Source organism: Nannobrachium achirus (genome assembly GCF_963921795.1).
Source record: "Nannobrachium achirus genome assembly, chromosome: 19".
Classification (NCBI taxonomy): Eukaryota; Metazoa; Chordata; class Actinopteri; order Myctophiformes; family Myctophidae; genus Nannobrachium; species Nannobrachium achirus.
Window position 1 is genome coordinate 31,608,909 of NC_137826.1, and position 21,742 is coordinate 31,630,650.

At 38.8% G+C, this 21,742-nt stretch overlaps 3 protein-coding genes across 3 annotated transcripts; 1 reads left to right on the top strand and 2 right to left on the bottom strand.

The window, feature by feature from the left end:
- Positions 1-2,232: 2,232 nt before the first annotated feature.
- cnga2b (cyclic nucleotide gated channel subunit alpha 2b) lies at positions 2,233-6,219 on the top strand (the record flags this gene model as incomplete). The annotated part of the gene is made up of 6 exons (XM_080749400.1): positions 2,233-2,330; positions 2,537-2,647; positions 3,056-3,232; positions 3,439-3,546; positions 3,663-3,769; positions 4,745-6,219. 6 exons carry the CDS (start codon positions 2,233-2,235, stop codon positions 6,217-6,219), a joined length of 2,076 nt encoding a protein of 691 aa, XP_080605526.1.
- Positions 6,220-7,570: 1,351 nt separating this feature from the next.
- Positions 7,571-12,487, bottom strand: rraga (Ras-related GTP binding A). Its single transcript, XM_080749611.1, has 10 exons — positions 12,447-12,487; positions 11,561-11,698; positions 10,597-10,696; positions 10,419-10,485; positions 10,094-10,316; positions 8,699-8,794; positions 8,489-8,611; positions 8,303-8,394; positions 8,091-8,206; positions 7,571-7,993 (listed from the first exon to the last, which is right to left on the bottom strand). Exons 2-10 carry the CDS (start codon positions 11,585-11,587, stop codon positions 7,890-7,892), a joined length of 948 nt encoding a protein of 315 aa, XP_080605737.1. The 5' UTR covers positions 11,588-11,698; positions 12,447-12,487; the 3' UTR covers positions 7,571-7,889.
- Positions 12,488-15,840: 3,353 nt separating this feature from the next.
- On the bottom strand, positions 15,841-19,553 carry LOC308304994 (charged multivesicular body protein 1B1). The gene is made up of 8 exons (XM_080749620.1): positions 19,381-19,553; positions 18,220-18,317; positions 17,813-17,959; positions 17,581-17,649; positions 16,946-17,053; positions 16,795-16,838; positions 16,624-16,696; positions 15,841-16,462 (listed from the first exon to the last, which is right to left on the bottom strand). The coding sequence occupies exons 1-8, from the start codon at positions 19,397-19,399 to the stop codon at positions 16,418-16,420; spliced, it is 603 nt and encodes a 200-aa protein (XP_080605746.1). The 5' UTR covers positions 19,400-19,553; the 3' UTR covers positions 15,841-16,417.
- Positions 19,554-21,742: the final 2,189 nt, after the last annotated feature.

A 21,742-nucleotide genomic window follows, 5' to 3' on the forward strand; every position in this document is an offset into this window, starting at 1 on the left:
AAATTATCTGTTGAGTTTGATTCATTATTAAGTGGGTGCTAGTTCCTCAAGTTCCTTTTCGTGATCTTTCATTCACAATGGTCCCCATACATATTTCAGATTTAGGCTATATAACATACTTGACAGAAGACAAATGTATCCACGGTCCATTTGCTAGCAACATTCTGGTCTAGGTAGGCTACAGTGCTGTTTTTGTGCATAAAATGAGATGAGAGCATCTCCAGGGGAAGGGGTTTATCCTTCTAATAAAGGTACTATATATATGGTTGACGTTCACTGGGTTGAATAACTAACATACAAAAACCTACAGCATAGAGAGGGCCTATAGAGACCCTTGTCTAGGGCCTCAAAGCTCCACTCTCTTAGGGTATTTCATTAAATACGAGTCATGCTCTGTCAGGCAGCTTTAAGGCGAGGAAGATATGAAACGCAAATGCCTGTCTCCTGTGGCCTCATCATCTGTGTTCTCAAGCGCTCTGTGCATCATAATACCCATGTGTCTTTGAGACGTTATATCGTGCAGGTCTGTGTATTTGCCAGACAACATATTCCTTCCTGTTCACTTTAAGTGTCTTACAGGTCTGTGTAAAGAGAGATACAACCACCAGGTTTGCACACAGAGGATTGTAGCATCTGTTTGAACTCAGGTAACATCTCTCTCCGCCCTTTATTTCTTGCAGCAGCTCCACCAACCTTCTCTAACTAGCCCCTCAGAAGACCTGTTGACACACCGAGGACGAAGAATCAACAGTATTTATGCCTGTATTTAGTACAACGCCCGATGCCAAGAGGTGGAAACATACACAAAGGCAAAGAGTTACATGTTCATTAACGACTGGAGAAGCAATGGTCTTGGGAGCTCTGAATAGAGTGCAACAGGAACAGGCTGAGTATAGACCTGTAATGGACAATGACAATGGACTGGTTGGGAATGAGCTCTGGCTGTCTCTGTGTGAAAGCACCAAGGATTTAGTAACTAGACGAAACTAAGGTAGGCAAAAATCCCTCTCTCTCAATCAATTAATTGATAATAAATGTATTGCTATGTATTCCTATCATTTAGCATTCCAGGGACATACATATTATCAATGATATCTTTATTTACACCATGTTTTCTTATGTTATTAAAATGGAATAAAGATGAATGACAATTACAATAGTAAAATGTAGGTTTTGTCATATTAGACATATTTTTTAATGTCTTGTAAATAGAAATTGAAATAAAGCCAACTCTCTGAATATCTTTTTAAAGGAAAAATATATATAATAAGTCAACCAATTACAATTTACATGCCAGTATAGTGGTTAGTACTGTAGTACTAGAATGTGATTGAGTCAGTTGTCTTGACCTAAAGAATACATCTTAAAAAATAAATCTGCAACGCAGTAAAAGAAAAATGGAGAGAGAAAACATACATCAAACTACTTTGCAATCACTGTGGTACTAGAATGTGATTATGAGTCAATAGTCTTGACCTAAAGAATACATCTTAAAAAATAAATCTGCAACGCAGTAAAAGAAAAATGGAGAGAGAAAACATACTACTTTGCAATGTTTGTTTAAATGTGTCCACAGTATCTAAGGGTCATGAGACATTATAGTACAGTGCCCTGGTTTCCTAAGTGATGAAGCTCCTGGGGGAGGTGGGGTGACGCTGTCTCACTGAGCGCTGTGCTCAAGGATGACTGTGTGTGTTTTCCTTAATGATCTACCAATTAGTCACACAATGGTAACTCCGTCTAAACACCTCATCATCTGTGTCCATTTCCAAAAGACATGCAACACAGGCTCTGCTGTTGCCCCTCCCTTTCATTTTCCAGCTCTGGGTGTAAAACCACAAATTTATAATAGATTTGTATGTTTAAAGTTCAATATCCTCTTACTTATTCTGAAATAAAACCTCAATTTTAAATAGAGTCATATCAGATCCCTACGCCATTGTTACATAGTAATAGTATGTACTATGTGCTAGTCACCAGATTCACCACAGCAACCACTTGCTCTGCAATAGGCCAGAACAGGGACTGTGGCAGGCAATCCCAACCGGCCTGCGTCCCTTGACAATAAACTGTCAAACACACAACATAAACACTGAGACTCCAGACTTTCATGTTCATCCGCTTTCCCCCGGTTATAAGTTACACCGCCAGAAACATGACCATAGTAGAATGGACATAGCTTGTGAGGGGTAGTGACATAATACATTGTTTCTCCTCATAACAGATTTGAAGATGACGGGCCATGTGGCTGGGAGAAACGTGTCGCCCCATAACCTTTCAGTGAAGACCACTTTAGAGGAGGAGATTGACAGAGAGAGTATTCTTAGCAGGTTGGCCATTCAGAACTGCAGACAATTAGTATTCCCAATTTCAATCATAACCGCACTCACTTTATTTATTCCTTCATTCAGTAATTGTGTTGTAGTACAAATATATACCCAATGTAACTATGTTGTATGTAGACTACAATAAATATTTTGTCACAGACCATAAAAACAACGGCTTGTATTCAACATTTATTTTGTTCTGTTTCAAGGGTGCCATCAGCATGTGATGACACATCTTCAGAGCTACAAAGGGTAGCTGACCTTGATCCTCAAGGAAGCAATTCTAGAAATTCTGTGCAAGGAGGAGGTGCTTTCACAAGGTAAAGCTTTGGCCTGGCCTTGTATGCTAATAGAATTTCCAACACATGCAATTCCTAAACACTTATCAGAGAACACAACAGGCATCATCAGTCTCTAGCCCTTGTATACACGGGGTTAGGACCAGTTCCACACTAGTTACCTAAAAACACAGAATACTCCCACTGACAAACCAGCAGAGTTGAACATACTGTAGGCATGAGCGGACTATTGCTATGTTTTAGGTCCGGCACAATATATAGTAGGGAAATATACTACAAGAGGTTTGGGCTGCATGTATGCATTGTCCAGAATTACTTAACGTATGATTTATGCATGATGCCTAAATACAAAACGTTTTTAGGAAGGAAGACATAATGTATGACTTGGGTATTATAATAATGCATGACTTGGGTATTTCTCTCTCTTAGATTTGTGGGCTTGGTGGTGACACTGAGAGATTGGGCTCACAGACGTTTAATAGAAGAAGAAGAGCGGCCAGACTCTTTTCTGGAGCGCTTTCGAGGGCCTGAACTAAGAGCTGCCCCCAGTCGCAACAGCAATACACAACCTGACGCCAATGGCAACAATACTAAAGGGATCTTTAAGTATGAGTACCAAGACTATTACTATTCAATAAGAGTGACATGCAATGAAGTAATATCTCTCAACCAACATATTAACAAGTTTGAGAGCTTTGTGTCTGATAATGAAGTTTTAGTCTGTTGAACTGTGTAGGAACATAGACATGTTGTTCAGTCAAGTATACAGTAAGACACTGAGTAAGACTCCTATTACCACTCCATGTTTTTAGGAAAAAGTGGGAGGTGTTCGTTGTGTCCCCATCAGATGATGCATACTATCGATGGCTATTTGTAATTGCAACAGCCGTGCTGTACAACTGGATCCTTGTCGTGGCTAGGTACTGAACAAAAATGTTGTCTTTGAAAACAGTTTAAATATTTACATTTTTTATGGTAAAAGCTAACTGATGTTGAATGAATGCTGTAGTTAAATGTTTTTATTTTATTTCCATAGGGCATGTTTTGACAAGTTGCAGTTGGGAAATTACATCTGCTGGCTGGTGTTGGACTATCTCTCTGATCTTGTCTACATAATGGACACAATGGTCAGACTTCGCACAGGTAGATCATTTCAACCCATTTTGCCAATTGATTCCTCCCCACACATTTCTGTGTTATCACTGCTGTCGTGTCCTACTGACTCACCTGCCAGTGAGGAGGCCCAAGGAGGACATAGAACCTTTGTCCTACTCCTCCGGCCAAACGTATGCGTCCGGACCAGTAGGCCAGCGGGTGTCCAATGACCAATATCACCATCCCCGCCCGGCTTCCTACCCCGTACACGGGCCAATTGTGGTGGCATAGACACCTGTCATAGCCAGTTGCACCACGGTGGATTCGATACCACAACCACCGTAGTGGTGGGCAGGGACTTTACCACTACGCCACTCGAGTGCCTTTAAAAACACTTTCCTGTCATAAGATACATTGAAGTATTGTTTAAATGCAATTAGAATGCACTTAAAGGGACCAAGGACCATACCAGTGGTCTGGCATGGTCAGCCCTTTGAATCACTGTATCCTCATCATTACTGTCAACAATTTTCCATACAGCATACAATGGGTTTGTTTGATTTTCAGCCATTGGATTTCATTAATTTTATTGTCATATGAAAATCAATTTGCAGACTTGAAACTTGCTAGAAACAGCTTAATATAATGCTGGGGTTATTTTTTCTTTTGTCACATTATCGATTAGATTGATGTACGGGTGTGCAGAGAGACCCAGCACAGAGCCATAAACGATGATTAATGAATACTCATGCACATGTATTTGAGTTAATATACACTTATTAGCTCATGTTGCCTTCATTATAAGGCTCAAATATGTTTTGCGGCTTCAGACAGATTTTGTATTAATTGTTTTGTCCAAAATGGCTCTTTTGACATTAAAGGTTGGAGACCCCTGGCCTAATTAGTTTATCTCATCTCAGGCCAGTCGTGGCTGTTTATAATAATACTAATATTAAGCTGTGAATATGGTAAACAATATGTATTGCAATGTGATCTTTTAACACTGTGCTTTATTTGTTGTAGGGTTCCTGGAGCAAGGTTTGTTGGTGAAGGATCATGCCAAGCTAAGAGACAGCTACATACGTACATTTCAGTTCAAACTGGATGTGGTGTCCATCCTCCCCACCGACTTGGCTTACATTACTACAGGCATCCACACGCCGCAGCTCAGATTCAACCGTCTGCTGCGCTTCCCACGCATGTTTGAGTTCTTTGACCGCACTGAAACACGTACTAATTACCCAAACATCTTCCGCATCTGCAACTTGGTGCTCTACATTCTGGTCATCATTCACTGGAATGCCTGCATCTACTTCGCCATCTCCAAATCTTTGGGATTTGGTTCCGATACTTGGGTATATCCTAACATCTCTAACCCAGAGTATGGATCATTGACCAGGGGATACGTCTACTGTCTGTACTGGTCAACCCTTACTCTCACCACCATTGGGGAGATGCCAGCACCAGTGCGGGATGAAGAATATCTGTTTGTAGTTTTTGATTTTCTTGTCGGGGTGTTGATCTTCGCTACAATTGTGGGAAATGTGGGCTCCATGATAGCCAACATGAATGCAACGCGTGCAGAGTTTCAGGCCCGCATCGACGCCATCAAACATTACATGCACTTCCGCAGAGTCAGCAAAGAACTGGAGGGACGTGTCATTAAATGGTTCGATTATCTCTGGACTAACAAGAAAGCTGTGGATGAGCAAGAGGTGCTTAAGAACTTGCCTAACAAACTACGGGCAGAGATTGCAATTAACGTACACCTGGAGACACTGAAAAAGGTTCGCATCTTTCAAGACTGTGAGGCGGGACTATTGGTGGAGCTTGTGCTTAAGCTCCGCCCACAAGTGTACAGTCCTGGTGACTATATCTGCCGTAAGGGCGATATAGGAAAAGAGATGTACATCATCAAAGAAGGGAGGCTGGCTGTGGTGGCAGATGATGGCATCACACAATATGCCCTTCTAACTGCTGGCAGCTGCTTTGGGGAAATTAGCATTCTCAATATAAAGGGCAGCAAAATGGGAAATCGTCGGACAGCCAACATCCGTAGCCTTGGATACTCAGATCTGTTTTGCCTCTCTAAGGATGACTTGATGGAGGCGGTGACTGAGTACCCAGATGCAAAGAAGGTACTTGAGGAGAGGGGTAGGGAAATACTTATGAAAGAGGGCCTACTGGATGAGAATGCAGAAAGTGGGGGCCTGGGTAAACCGGACACAGAGGAGAAGGTGGAGAGACTAGAATCTTCTCTGGACACCTTGCAGACTCGATTTGCCCGACTTCTAAGTGAATACACAGCCACTCAACAGCGGCTGAAGCAGCGGGTCACTGTTCTGGAGCAACAGCTGAACCACACATGCTGTGGCCTGTTGGCAGATGGTGACATTGACACACATGCAGAAGCTGTCACTGGGACAGAGTCTGCGGCCGTGGCCAACACAGAAAGATTTGCACATGGAAATAATATACAAACTAAGCCCAATGTATAAATTTGAACTGTACCCGTGAAGGTTTTTAAGGTCAAAACATTTCAAACTAATTAAGAATATGCAACCCCTGCCAGTGATGTCCCTTTGACTACCATCATGGGAACGAATTTAAGACATTTTCAGAGTAATCAATGTTACAGTGGAAAATGAAAATATTGTACAAACTACAGTGAGTTCTAACATAATTTAAATTTGAATGCTTGAGGATGTTTATTACTGTGCTAAAGCTATGATGAACGTTTGTGTAATAAACATCTGAAAATAATCTATGGTTGCCTCAAAAATCTAAAAGAAGCAGTCTTTGGGCAAACACCTACATTTGGGTTATGATAAAATTACCATTATTCTGGTGGCATCAGAATAGACAAGAAATCGTATTTTTTAATAGGGTATTGTGCTCTAGCACAGTACATCTTGTCTCTACTCATTGTGGCTAATAAGTCCTAGGAGGAATGATAGATGATTTGCCAGTACACAAAAATGTCCACATGAAGCTGGATAGGATTGGTCAAGCTGAAACAAAATATCAAAACATGCCTTCTTTAATAAGATTATTAAATCTGTTAATATTAACAAAACCCCTAAATAGATTGTACTTCTGGACCGATTTTGGCTTTTGTATACTCTGGCTTTTTAAGATTTGTTTTTGGGCTTTTATGCCTTTATTGGATAGGACAGTAGACTGACAGGAAACGGGGGGAGAGACGGGGAGTGACATGCAGCAAAGGTCGTCCGGATCGGGAATCGAACCGGCGATGCCGTCAGGCATCATTGCCTATGTGGCAATGCTTATGTGGTATGCGCCTGGACCAGTAGGCCAGCTGGCGCCCCAGTATTAAGCTGCTTGATTCAATATTTAGTATTATGATAATTCATTTTATCACACCTGCTACATTCCTATATAAACCTATTGAACTTCAAACTCAATTTTAACCATGTTAGACTAGAAAACAGATGTCTCTCCTTCTGATATTGTCCCAATGCGTGAGGGCCCTTTTCAGTCACTTTTACATTTTATACATTTTTGTAACAAGAAACCAGAAAATGGGGAAAAGATTAATACAGTACAATAAACAGCTCCGTCACACATTAGGACAATATTAGTCACCAGAACCAGGCATGTGTTTTCTAAATGGAGTTTGACGTTCAATGGGTGTCCTTTATATAGAGGGATGGCAGGGAGCAGGAGCAGGTATGAAATATGAAATTAAAATGACAAGGTTTGACAAGTGGAATACCCCATTAACAAAATATAAATATTGCATACAATTCACTTATGCACATGTTCTGACCTTTATGCTTTGGGAGTTTTGTCCTTTTATTAATGAAATCATAATTCCATACCAATATTAGCATGGCAAAGCAAGACAGCATTGTTGGCCCCTTAAATGTAAACACAAGCATTTCTTTTTTTCTCCTTTAATTCTTATGTTAGGACAAATATTTTTGATAAAATAGCATCACTGATCAAGAAACATATGATCACTGTAGAAATTAGACTAAACAAAAAAACTGATTTTCAAACAATAACTCAATAATAATTGTGATTGAGTGTGAAGATACAGGAGAGGCAGTGCAGGGCTGCTCATTTGAATCACGGATGGACCACATCCTGTGGCCTGAAGTTTGGACTGATTGGTTGAGTGTATCCACTTACTCCATTCCTTTAGCTAGCGCATTCGCATATGCAGACTGTGCTTGGGTCCATCCACACGCTCCAACTTCTCAAAGTGTTTCCTAGCATTGCGAATATTGATGAGAGTCGCTGCAGACGCTACAAAAAAAAAGACATGCATGATGGCGATCTATGCAAGTCCTTAACAAAATATCATTTCAACGCATGGTTCTATGCACCGAATCTTTAAACTTACGTATGGAGGGGTCTGACATGATCACCATGACGTATGTGTTGGAAGTAAAGACATCGATGAAGGCTGCAAAGTTGGAGTTCCTCACCTCCATACTTTGGAAGGAGGCTGCAAGTTTACTGAAATAAATCAAGTCTAAAATCAGAATCACCAAGTACATGTATCAAGCAGTCTTGGAAGGGGGGGTGGGCTGTACATTTGGAAGGTGTGCTTACCTACAACTGAGCTTGAACTGTTTAATTATGTTGCTGATCTTCTCAAACCGGTGAGCATCACGCTGTTCTTTGCACTGATAGTGGGAGATCACCTACAACATAATGTGTATATAATATTAAGCAACATGCCAATCACAAGAGAAATACAAGCATAAATACATCTCAAGCAGCCTGCTTTTCTCTTACCAGAAATGTCGCTCTCTCAAACAGAAGAACTTCGTCTGCTTCTATGATTTGTGCAAAGTTTCTCAGGTTCGTCTCCAACTGCTGGACGTTTGGTATCAGCTGGTATACAATACTGGACCATGCCTGAGAACATTGAGAGACAGCGGTTTGTTAAGAGATTGCCAGTACTGTTAGCACACAGTTCAACATGTGGTCAAATAGATTCTCAACCTTGTACAGCGTTTCATCCCAAATTGACGTCCTGAAGCATGTGCAAGCCAGTGGTCTGGACAGTCTCCTCAAGTCTTCTTCACGCTCCTTAAAGATCTACAACAGTCACATGGATTGAGGGAGTTACTTTTAAGGAATTTTCACAATAGCACAACATTATCAACAGTGAACCTGAAACAATAGTCACCTACCAGTGGTTCCCAAATGTTTTAGCTCGAGACCCAAAAGAGAAATTAGACATTTTCCCAGGATAGACATTTGCCCGCGATACAAACAGTGAAAATAGCAGATATTGTACTCACATCAATTTTGTCGAGCAAGGTGTGCCACGAACTATAATATTTACTCTATTAATACGTTAGTAAATCGGCTTTTAAACTAACAGCTGTGACAAAAGATTTAGGGGTTTTACTTGGTAAATATGTATCCCCATACCGTCCCAAAGGAGTGGATCAACTATGATCATAAAGACCCTTCATTGACCAGAGCCCCCGTGATGTCCCCTCCTTTTTTCCCCCCCAACTAGTAGTTGGTAGCCGATGTCAACATGACATTTTCAGAGGTACTAACAATATTAGTATATAGTTATATACAATACAAAATGTACAAAATGAAATTATGGCATTTGTTATATGAATGCGATTCATTCTACATGTTTTACACATGTTAATTTCTAATATTTTATACTTCATGGTGGTGTAGGACCTTTACAAGTTCAAACTGGAAGAGAAAGTGGATGGTCAACATGTTTATGAAACAAAAGTTAATAAAAAGAATGTCAAATGTATATATTATACAGTGATAGGTTGTTGACAGACTATTGCAGTGGTTCTCAACCATTGGTCCTTGAGGGGGTTCCAGGTGGTCCCCAGCTAAATGGAGAGTTGGTAACCAAATGCACCCTTATAGATCTTTAACTCTTGAGCGTAAAATGAGTGTTAAATTATTGTTAAACGTCTACACAATTAGAGAATGTAGAAGAATTATTTTTGTCAACGTTTGCTTATCATCTCTTGTATGGTACCACATCAATACAGCATGGAATTGTGGCCAAAATCGTATCCAACGATGACAAAATATTAAAATCTCATCAAATGGTCGTCCGCGGCTCAAATGCTGTATAAATAATGGGCCTTAATATGAAAAACTGTTTAAAACCACTGACTATGGAACAGTGAGCACTTTAGTTTCATGCCAATACTGATGACTTCCTGTCACATGACTATCACATTTAGGCCTTAAAGCGGAACAGAATTTCCACAGAAGAGCAGTAATAGCAGCCAGATTTAGCAATTGTGTGTGTGTGTGTGTGTGTGTGTGTGTGTGTGTGTGTGTGTGTGTGTGTGTGTGTATACTGTTGATTTCTATCTTATCGAAAAACCACATCTGTCTTACCAAATCCCTTTGGTCTTCCTGCACCAGATCCATTTTGTGCACAAGGCAGAACACTTTTGCATCAGGAGAGTTTTGCAGGATGGCTTCCAGGCAAGACTGGTAGTAGTGCATGTCTTTCTCCAGCTCACGGCTTTCAACATCGAATACATAAATCAGCACCTCCACGTTCCTGAAAATGTTGTCCCTCTGGCTTGTGAAATAGTTCTCCATGAAGTTGTCCTGCCTGATAGTTGGAAAAAAAGAGAAAAAGTATTGTCATCAGATCATATTGGCTCTAACTTCTTTGTAGCTGGTCAGAAGATGATAAATAATAAATATGGTTTACCCTCCACAATCCCATAGGTTCAGGACCAGATTGCCAAGAAACCGCACATGGGAGTGTTCCACATCAACTACATTTTGAAGGCGAGACAATTATTTGCAGATTAAAACATAAACGCACTATTGATCATTATAAAATATAAATGCTAATGTGACACGATGACGTCATTCAATCTACTTACTTGTGGCTCCGAGACGCCGTGTGTCTCGGGCAATGTAGTTGGCAAATATGATTGACCTCATACTGGTCTTTCCAGACCCACTTTTCCCCATCAACAGCACCTTGAACACAACGTCAAGACACAGTTTATCACTCAATTCTTTCTACCTTTCTAAGACCTGGACAGCATCTGTGTAACTTTACATGTTAACCACCTCAACCATTATTTTACTTTGGCTATTCAAAAATAGCAGATATACAAGCTCATAGCACAGCACTTGGTGCTGCACTATGAGCTTGTAGTAGTGATGTAAAAAATATTGATTTATCGAAAAGCATCAATTTTGAATATAGTATCGATTTTCAATATAACTTTTCCATAGTATCGATAATATCGATACTCAGTTTTTACCTCTCTCGTTGGTTTACACCAACGTTACTTTTATGTGTATCCTTCCTACTTTGGCTTATTCCTAGTTATTTTAAAGTTCTGTATTTCTAGTTCTGTATTTTTCTTTAGATAAAACAAATAATTTTGCACTAAAATCGCCGTGGTATCGAAAATGGTATCGAGTATCGATTTTTTTTTTAAATATCGTATCGAAGTTAGAAATGCAGTATCGTGACAAGCCTAGCTTGTAGATCTGCTATTTTTGAAAGGAAAATTTGTGCAAATCTTTAAATATATATTATTTTTAAAGCAAACATTTGTAACTCAAACATCTTTAATTGCTTCTGGGGGTCGCTGGAACAAAATATTTTGAGATGGGGGGTCGGCGACTCAGCGGGCAAATACATATAATTCTGGGGGTCCTTGACATGAAAATGTTTGAGCATCACTGTTACAGAACCCCCCCACACACACAAAAACTATTTAGGAATTAGAAGACATTTGTAGAATCACCCCCTTATAATGGGTAATTAATCACTCAATTCTTTCGACCCCAGAATGTCCTGCTTCTCAACAACAATGTTTAATGACTCACCTTTTTTTTCATAGCTGTGCTTGACATTCCCTTTGGTGAAGAAGTAGAATATTATTACTTTGAATGTCTTGCTTCTGTTTTTTTTTTACCCCCAGGTGTGGCCTCTCACTTCTTCAGTTACTCACGCGACTGTGACAGCTGCGGGTCAGATGATGAGACCATTTTCACTTAGGTGTTATGTTAGTGACAGCATAGTTCATCTAGTCCGTGGTGGGAAAAGTACTCAAATGTTTTACATAGATAAAACATAGAAATACTACGGCAACATAGAAATACTATGTTTCATTTAGTCCAGAATTCTAAATGTACTTGAGTAAAAATACTGAAGTATTGCTATCAAAATGTACTTAGTTAAAGTATCAAAAGTAAAAGTACTCATTTTGCAGAATGTTCCATTTCGACTTTCCAAATGTAAAGAAATATTCAGAAAATAGATCTACAATAGCAGATCTACAAGCTCGCAGCTTGTAGATACACAAACTGGAAATAAGTACATAAGTAAATATACTCGGTTACTTATTACACCACTACTTTGTGCTAAGTGTTTATTTTAACTCACAAACGGGACCATAATAATCATTGTTCGGGGGGAGATAGTCGTAAACCAAGCCATGTTTTGCGTAAAACGTTGAGTTCATAAAACAAAACACTTTAGGCTATTCGTCAATCACATTCACATTTTTTTGTTCATGCAATAAAGCTATGCTAAGCGCTAGCTATAGCAGCATATCAACCAAACCCGAATTAAGTGTTAAAGACAGCTTAGCAAAGCTATGCTAAGTTCAAGCTAGCCACGTTCCAATAGTTTCCCTGGCGTGGTAGAGCGGTTAATGATTTTATATGGACCGTTTTGGTTGTGTTAAAAGAAAAACATGTTATACATTACTTGGTCCTGTGATCACAAGCTGGCAGTGAAGTCCAGATCAGCTGCTTCCTGTTTACGCTGATTGACTCTCCAGTCCCCAACCTCTGTCGTTCCCACTGATGGCCGCTAGGTGGAGCTCGAGATCTAAACTGCATTATGTTGTAGGCCAGGGGTCTTCAACGTTTTCAGGCCGGGGACCCCCAAACTGATGGGGAGATGGAGCAGGGACCCCCTACCATACCACCTCGTAGGGTGGGGGGGTCGGGGCTACGACATATTTTTTATTTTAAACATGTAAGTTACAGCGAGCAGGGTCGTACCACTACCATTTCTAAACATACTACTTATTAACTGAGAACCAATTGTGTCAATAATATCAACAATCTGTCAATTGCATAGTAATCATGTATTCAAGCTATTCAAAATGGATAGAATCATGATTTATTTTTTAACATAAATGTGAGAAGAAAAAAGAAAAGAAAAAAAAAACATTTTTTGATTTTTTTTTTTTTTTTTTTAAAGCAATAATTTCGCGGACCCCCTGCAGTACCTCCGCGGACCCCCTAGGGGTCGCGGACCCCCTGTTGAAGACCCCTGTGTAGGCCACTGTTTCCCAAACAGTGGGTCGGGACCAATTTTTGGGTCGCGGACACATTTTTTTCCATAAATTATTCCATAAATTAGAAAACAAATGTTTAAGAAGTAGTGAAACTGAAAATAGCTTGACATTTTGACAAAATAAACAAATGCTAATAATATATGCCGCGGCACATGGCAAATGCCACTTTTGGAGCGCACAAGACGTTTTGCTGCCATCTAACGGCCTTAAGGTATACTAACAAAACGAATCACCCAAGTTACCCAACCACACACAAAATTTTGTTGTGTGTGGTTGGGTAACTTGTCTTCAAAGCTGAGTCGGACAGGCAGTGGTAAAAGCTTGACATTTCTCCTCCAAAATCAAAGCAAATCTCCTTTTTTGATCACAGTACCAATAACAAACATGTGATACAAAACCCATAGGTCTACTAGTGTATTAATAGTGCAATATGTTTCTGTATATTTTTTAATTTAAATGTTCACTTTCTGAATAACTTAAATTTGCAATGAATGAGTTTCACATGAAGATCAGTTTCTACAAGGCTGTGATTTCAAGTACCCAATAATGGGAAAAACAAGAATTGACACAGTCAATATATAAGCTGGTCAGATGAAAAAAAAAATGTTTTTTGAAAAAAAAAAAAAAATGTTTTTTGAAAAAAAAAAAGTTTTGGAAAAAAATGTTTTTTGGAAAAAAAAAGTTTTGAAAAAACTCGGGCGTGCTCAAACAACAGTAATAACTGCGTATTACCTTACTGTACTTTACTGTACTGTATACTGTACCTCACTGTACTGTACTGTACTGTACATATTCTGTGTTCTATATCTATGAAGTCTGTGTTCTAGATCTATGAATTTTGTCACTCCCCCCCCCCCGTGTATGTGTGTGTGTGTGTGTGTGTGTGTGTGTGTGTGTGTGTGTGTGTGTGTGTGTGTGTGTGTGTGTGTGACTTTTACTTATAACTGAGTACATCTACAGTGCAGTATTGATACTTTTAAGATACTTTTAAAAAAACAAGTGTAAAACATTTGAGTACTTTTTCCAACAGCTACTTTCCCCCATAGCCTGGAGGACTCCTGCTAAGTTTACAGTTGCCATATAGCCTATTACTCTATAAATCTATCTGTGATGTCTGATTTTACTAAAACTAGCATGCTTATTAGGCAGTAGTGGGAAAAGTACTCGCATTCTTTACTTAAGTATCATACAAGTGGAAGACTTGTATTCAAAATTTACTTGAGTACAAGTATAAAAAGTATTTGTATTGAAATGTACCAAAAGCAGAAAGTACGCATTATGCAGAACTTAATGTAACCAAGGTGTTCAAATAAGTGTATTGATTGTAGGCATTTTCCAAAATCTTGTGGTATTTCACTGCTACATATCGTTCTAAATATATGCTTTCTTGTCATTTAGTACAATGAATGTGTTACCGTGTCTCTAGAAATGTGCTCATTATTTGTGAAGATACTAACTGTAATTCTCAAAGACTCGCATTGGTTCATTCAGCACATCGTTTTTGCTCTGTTTCATTTGATATTAAAATGCAACTCGAATTAATCTACTGTGTGGACACTGATCAGATGACAGGAAGAAGCAGCTCATCAATGAATGTACTTTGTGTTGCTTTTGTAAATTGTGTAGGGTACGATATTTTCATGACTTCACACCAAAGCCCATATCATGGTCATAGAGTTAAATCATTGACAACTTGCATACTCGTTCAGTTCATATGTTAATGCAGATGGTATGCAGATGGTGTGACACATCACCTACTACAGCCTACAACGATGCCCAGGGCAACACTGCATATTGTCTATAAATGGCTCACAGTTTAAATAACGTACGGTTTATTTGGACAATCATCTGTAACAGATGAAGTATAATTAAATACGACGTGATTAACGTTTGTTTGACATCCTCATCACAATTACATTGGATGCATCGCGTTGATTAAAGTGAATGGCTGCTATAGTTTTGCTAGTTTTCATCACCTAATCACCTTCCTTTCATAACCTAATCTCTACGTTTAGAATTGAAAGAAGAAAAATAATGTTAATGTTAGTATGAAGCTAATTATAAAGCTTAAATGGATGATGATGTCAACAATGACTTGTGAAAATCAAAGAATGATAGCCGATCTACAAGCAATCATACAAACATTTTGTACTTTGATGCCAATACTTTTGTACTTTTACTCAAGTATAGACCTCTCTTTTCTTCTGTTTCATTTATCACAAGCAGGCTGGCCACAGGCACCGCCTCAGTGTGAAGGAATGGTGCTCCCTGCTGGACAAAATATGTCATTACAGCAGTACAGATCTGGAGGGCCTGGCCAATGGATCATGAGCTCGGTGACCATGTGACATGGACAGCCAATCGGCAAATAGGTCCCCTAGGTCCCCTGAATGTCTCAGGACAATGTAATCTGTTTAAAGAGCTGGTCCTGCTGACCAGCTAAAAACTGACAAAGGAAATTGGTGGAAATATAGTCTTGTAGAAGAGGTGCATACCTTGTTTCACAGTAATGTATTTAGTAATCATATTTTTGATGAGAAGCTTAGGCTTGACATTACACCCCAATTAGCAGCTATCATCTCAATATCTGCTTCCTATTGCGTTACTCTGCCCCACTGCCCAGTAAATAATATTATGTAAAATTCTAGTAGTTTTCAGACTCATCCAGGGTAGAGCAAGAGGGCATATTCTAAGTATTCTCTGTTACCATTCTAAGTATCCAGACCAGAGACATTAGACTAGATGAGATGCAATGTAGCTTTCTATTACATTTATTGAAAACCAAAGGCAAAGGAATAAAAGTGTTATAAACTTTTATTATAGGCTTATGTAATTTCCAAGCTATAGCCCATTTCCCAAAAGAATTGACAAGAGTTTTCATCTACAACCCTAAGACAAAAAGCATAATACACAACCAGAGGTCAATTCCCCTCTGGAACATAGATAAGGGAAACAAAATAATATTAATAACCACAAATTACACACTTATAAGAAATATATGAAATTAAATTCCAATTTACGCACTTCTGAAACATACTTACTGATACAGTTGCATCATTGGTAAATATGTATTTTGAGAAACGCATATATTTTATACACACCACTCTTTTCAGTTTTTGGCATGCAACCACAAGTAGGCCTATTCATGAAGAGGTCATATTATACCAGAAACCAATAAGGCCCATAGACTAAAATATTATACAGTAGAACCCGAAGAGAGAAGTATGTGATGTAAAGGCAAAATAAAGACATTATCAATGTCATTTTAAAGTAATGGCAAAGTTTGTAGTAATATACATGTCAGATCGTACACAGTTGACCTGAAGCACTCAGTTATGTGATGTCCCCCATCAACTGAAGTCTTCCTTTCTTCCTACATTTGGTCTCTGAGTTTGGCAAGCCTTTGAGACAATTCATCCTTCAAACAGAGAAACAATAGCATGTGTCATAGATGGCAGAATAGTAATATAAGTGCAATAATGTGTGTGTGTGTGTGTGTGTGTGTGTGTGTGTGTGTGTGTGTGTGTGTGTGTGTGTGTGTGTGTGTGTGTGCGTGCGCGTGTGCGTGCGTGCATGCACCTGCTCTGCCGAAGCAACACTGGCGCCGACCGATCCCGTCTGTCCCTGGGGTAGCTCCATGTTCAGATCCAACCTAAATATGCAATTTGAAAATATTATATTACATTAACAATATTTTATATAGAGAATTTGAAAAAAATACCAACAAAATGAGCAGTCAATAATGTTTACCCTGCTTCATCGGCCAGTTCATGCATCAGTGAATCCACTTGATTCTGAAACATACAAATATTTGGGCAAATGAAAAGTGTCTTAAAGAACATATTACAGCTAAAACTGGTGAAAATAATGGGGAAAGTGGTGTACAGTATGTATTGTGTACCTGTGGTGTTGTAAGTGTTGTTGTGCTACTCATGGTGTCCTCCATTTGGGCTGTCTGAACATCCAGCGTTTCAAATTGATGCTCAAATTTGTCCATGAGAGCTGAAATCTGAGAAAATAACATCAAAATGTATTCTACTGGCCCCGAGGTGATTTGTGATTTTTTTTTTTTACAGTAACAGGTAGACCTTCTTTTTAATGAACAGAAATCATTGAGCATATTTTTGTAATAAGAATATTCATCTCTGAATTCACAAAAACTAACATATCTGCACGTGTCATCCGTAACTCTGCGGAGTATGCACCAAATCTCTGTGTGTTTAGAAGGGGTGTGGCACCAGATTTCCTGATCTGCCAACCTGACCCGTCGGCTTTGCTAAGTGGCCGAGTATGAGAAAATGTGAGATAAGCCTGAGACTCCAACATGTCAGAAATGATTTACGACTAGTCGACTACATCAGGTAAAGGAGTACTGCACAAACAGAGTGGGTATGAATTGGATCGTTTTTGTGTGGTGCCCTAGTAGTCTAGTAATTATAATACTACAGCTTTATAAGGTCTTTATAAGGTTGTTTTACAGAAAACAATATTTATTCTCGCTTTGCATATTTAGTCTCTTTTAAGCACACACATTACCTTTTCCAGATTCATACTCTTCAGTGTAGAATCCATTCCTTTCACTACTCCAGCCATAGATTTTGTGACCTGTGGAATAATACATAAATATAAATGAATATAAATCAAACATGTTGCTGACATAGTAGCACTGAGTTGATCAACAACAAAAACTTTACAAAATACATATCTAAGACAATGTTGATGATCTAGAGACTGTATGTTAAGTCCAGGTATTCCGACCAAACCCTACCTTGTTCATCGTGACTGCAGTTTGGACCCTTGCTGCGACCGCATCAATTCGAGCACTCATTCGCAGGAAGTTGACCGACTGATTCTTCTGTCTAATAGCATTTTCTGCATGGATCCTGGCCACTTCCATGTTTCCTTTTTGGATTGCCTAGAATGAGGACATATCAAAGTGTTAGGGAAAGGCAGCTCCTACTAGCTCTGGTCCATAACTTTAGAAGGAGCGCTATGTCACCGATGAGCCATTGGGCTCACAGCCGCAGTAGCTCAGGCTGCTCAGCCTCTCATCTGTAGTAAAACCACACTTTCACTACATATAATCTCCATAATGGGAACACTCGGTTACATCTGAGCTAGGCAGCTCAGATGAGCGGTCAAACACTTTCGCTGCTTATTATTGTCAGCACTTACCTTCTTGATTTTAGCTTTCTCTATCTTTTCCTCTTTGTCACACTTTTTTGAATTGCGTAGAAGTTCTTTAGCAGCAAACTTTAGGTTGAAGAGTTGTTCTGTGATGGGAGGTTAAAGACTACAACAAGTATTTTTTGTTGACCACCTTTATGGTCAAATTAACAGGAGAAATCTCGCTATTTCTACATGTCATTATTTCGACTAAGGGTTAGGGTTATTTCAGAGATATACTGGGCATTTCCAAGAAACTTTTATGACCAGCTACTGACAGGTTGTGGTATCAAGGCATTACAAATGTTGGGAGACAATACAAACTTCAAAACAGCACTGGTTGTATATTTCCATAATTTCAAGATCAAACTAGAATCAAATAATTAAAGGGTTAAAAATAATCAAATAAATCTGAATGAATGACGTCTTGCCTGATAACCGAGTACTGGTATTAAGATTTTCCTATGTACACAATTATGCACAGGTCTATTACAACAAGTATACACATACAACATCATGGATAGGCTACAAGCAGTGACACACACACACACACACACACACACACACACACACACACACACACACACACACACACACACACACACACTGACAGACTATCAGGTTATATAAATGTACTTATCCATTAAACTGGCTTAAATGTAGACACTTTAGAATTGATAAGTAAGACTTCCATACTAATTTGTCATTGTGACAAATTGACAATTCATAAGTCAGTGGCTTGCTAAGGAGCTGCCTCTTAACTGTAGTAGGCTGTAACTAGTAACTGTACCGTACTACAGTAACCTCTTGATTGTCTGATGCCACCTCATTGCTAACTAAAAGCGCCAGATGTAGTATTTTGGTGACCAGCTTTATATAAACAGCAATCCAATCAACAGTCATTATCACTATATAACACGAGGCTCGAGTATCGGGTGAGAACATGAATAGTTTTTCATGTACAAACAGGTCGTGATTGACTGCTTCTTCAACAGAACAACCACAGCATGTCGTTTTCAGTGCTTCGTTTTAGAACGACCAAAACATTGATAATAATAGGTAGTATGAAGTAAAAACTAAAGATTGCGGTATAGGTTGTATTCTAGTGACTATTTTAGCTACGTTACCATTTTGAGATATATCTTTCTCACAAAGTTTTCAAAAGGATACTCTCCATGTTCGACGACATGTTGAGCGAGAGACGTCACAAATCCCCGGATGAAGCGGATCAGATCCTTAAAGACAGCCGTCGAGGTGTGTATATACTAATAAATAAAGTTAAATACTGTAAAGTTGATGTTTTATTTTTGCGTCTTTAACGTCTCCCTTCTTTTCCTACTTCCTGATCAACTACCAAAATATGAACGACGTCATCGTCACGTGGTCGTGACATCACAAAAAAGGGAACTTCCCTTGGTATGAAAAGGAAAAAAACAAACGCTGACGTAATATGAATCGATACTCAATGAATATAATAGGCTAATAAATAATACATCCATCTTGACTTTGTCAATTCTTATATGAAAATAAATAAAAGATCTGCAAAATCTATAGCCTAACCTTAGTAGCCTATCTATACTAACCCTATTACAATTTAAATTATTTTGAGAAAAAATAAATGCTGCTTATTTGCTCCAAAGTGACTGCAAAAGATTCCTGCTATTTGTTTCAAAAAGCTTTATGCCCTGTATGTCTAACAATAACGACACAATGTGACTCTCTTTACACAATACTGTACCCTTTCTCCATTTTTAACAGTTTTTATTATATTTTGACATAATTTGACACTTGCATGCTTTGGCAATGTAAACGTGTAGCCTATGTATGTTTTCTCGTGCCAATAAAGCTCCTTTGAATTGAAAATGTAATTGAATTGAGTGTGGCAGGATCCAGCTAGGGAGAGAGAGAGGATGACTCACTCTGTCTGGTATTGATATGTGATGATGATGATATTTCACCCTGCAGAAGCTCAGCAGCGAAATATAGACCTACATTCCAGTAGTAGCAGTGCATTTTACAGTGAACAACCTATTTTATTATTACCTCTGCAAGATCGCAGATAGATAGATAGATAGATAGATAGATGGATAGATAGATAGATTTGTACATATCAATATCTATCAGAGGGAACTGAGTCAAACTAAATTGAATGCCTAAACAACTCCCAATAAGTGCTTGACAGGGTGGGTGAGTTCGATTCTGACGATTCTGACGAGACTTTTGCTGATAAGTCCGTGTAAGCTCGTCCTGATTTCACGTCAAGTTCGTGACGACGCCAGATTGCCATGGAAACAGCGGTTCCCCTGTTGAGAGAAAAGACTAAAGAGTGAGCGTTTAGCTACAACTTAAACATTGCATTGGACAACTCTGTCAGCAACAGCAACACCTCCTGCTTCCTCAGCGTCAACGCTATTATTGGAGATTTAATTAAACCTGTTGGATCTTGTTTTATTGCACGCTGTAGAAATATAGGCTATACTTTAATTCAGTTGTGCATGTTTTAAATCACACAAGGACACTGCAGGTGAGTTGAATTCTTTATGCGTTGAATATCTGCGCGCTTCTGTTTCATAGTTCCTGTTTAACTATGTGTTGTTGTTGTTGTTGTTGTTGTTGTTGTTGTTGTTGTTTTTATCCTCTGTATAGCTATGCCTATTTAGAGCTTCTTGTTTTCTGTCAAAGATGTACAATTATGTATATTAGCCTATTTAAATTTTAAAAAATAGAAAGACTTTTAACATAATATGGTTAAAATGTTTGGGCATTTTTATTCATTTATCAATAATTGATAGAATTTAGATGAACTTATCAGCAAAAACATCATGACACAAGTAAAGTTAGCTACCTCAAGTAGATTTTAAGTTCCACGAAAGTGGTGGTCATTGTTACATGTGTGTGGAATTACCAATCAATATTGCATATGATGTCACGACTAAAACCCAGTCATATTTTTGGACATGCAGGTTTTGCAAGCCTGGCATTAACGCATTATAACCTAAACATGATATAAAAGGTCACTTTTCCAAACACAAGCAATGTCATGTTATGTAAAAAGAGAAACAATTCTAAGGAACACAAGGAGTGCTGCTTCATTCAGTATGACTCATACTACTAGTCTTGTTTAAAAGAAACCACTTGGCAGCCACAGGGGTCCTGCTGCAGAGTTGGTGTGACCCCCATGATCCACTGGAGGCTGCTATTGTCCTGGCACACAGCAGTTTTGTCTAATATTTCATGCATGGATTGCACTGTAGATAAAACAAAGAAGAGAACTCTTCTTTGTAAAATAGGGGAAAGTGGGCATTCCACTGACATTTGCGACTCTGTTCTTTTAAACTAGTTTGGAAAAAATAAATACGAAATACAGGTTGGTAGACGTGAATAGCGGTTCTTAAAATTCTTTGGTTGTGTAGCCTATAGCCCACATATAATGTCCTTAAAACCACTCCCCAGACCCCTTATATTACAAAATCACATTTCCCCAAACTGCGAAAGATGGTAACTGCTTCTTTATTACATTAAATAGACACAA

Coding starts and splice junctions, on each gene's coding strand:
- rraga (XM_080749611.1), bottom strand. CDS start 11,587: ATGTCAAGCACAGCTATGAAAAAAAAG. Junction 8,612..8,698: donor GGGATGAAACGCTGTACAAG/GTTGAGAATCTA, acceptor CAATGTTCTCAG/GCATGGTCCAGTATTGTATA. Junction 7,994..8,090: donor CATGTCAGACCCCTCCATAC/GTAAGTTTAAAG, acceptor TTTTTTTTGTAG/CGTCTGCAGCGACTCTCATC.
- LOC308304994 (XM_080749620.1), bottom strand. Junction 16,839..16,945: donor CAACACTTACAACACCACAG/GTACACAATACA, acceptor TGTATGTTTCAG/AATCAAGTGGATTCACTGAT. Junction 16,697..16,794: donor GAACTGGCCGATGAAGCAGG/GTAAACATTATT, acceptor TTGCATATTTAG/GTTGGATCTGAACATGGAGC.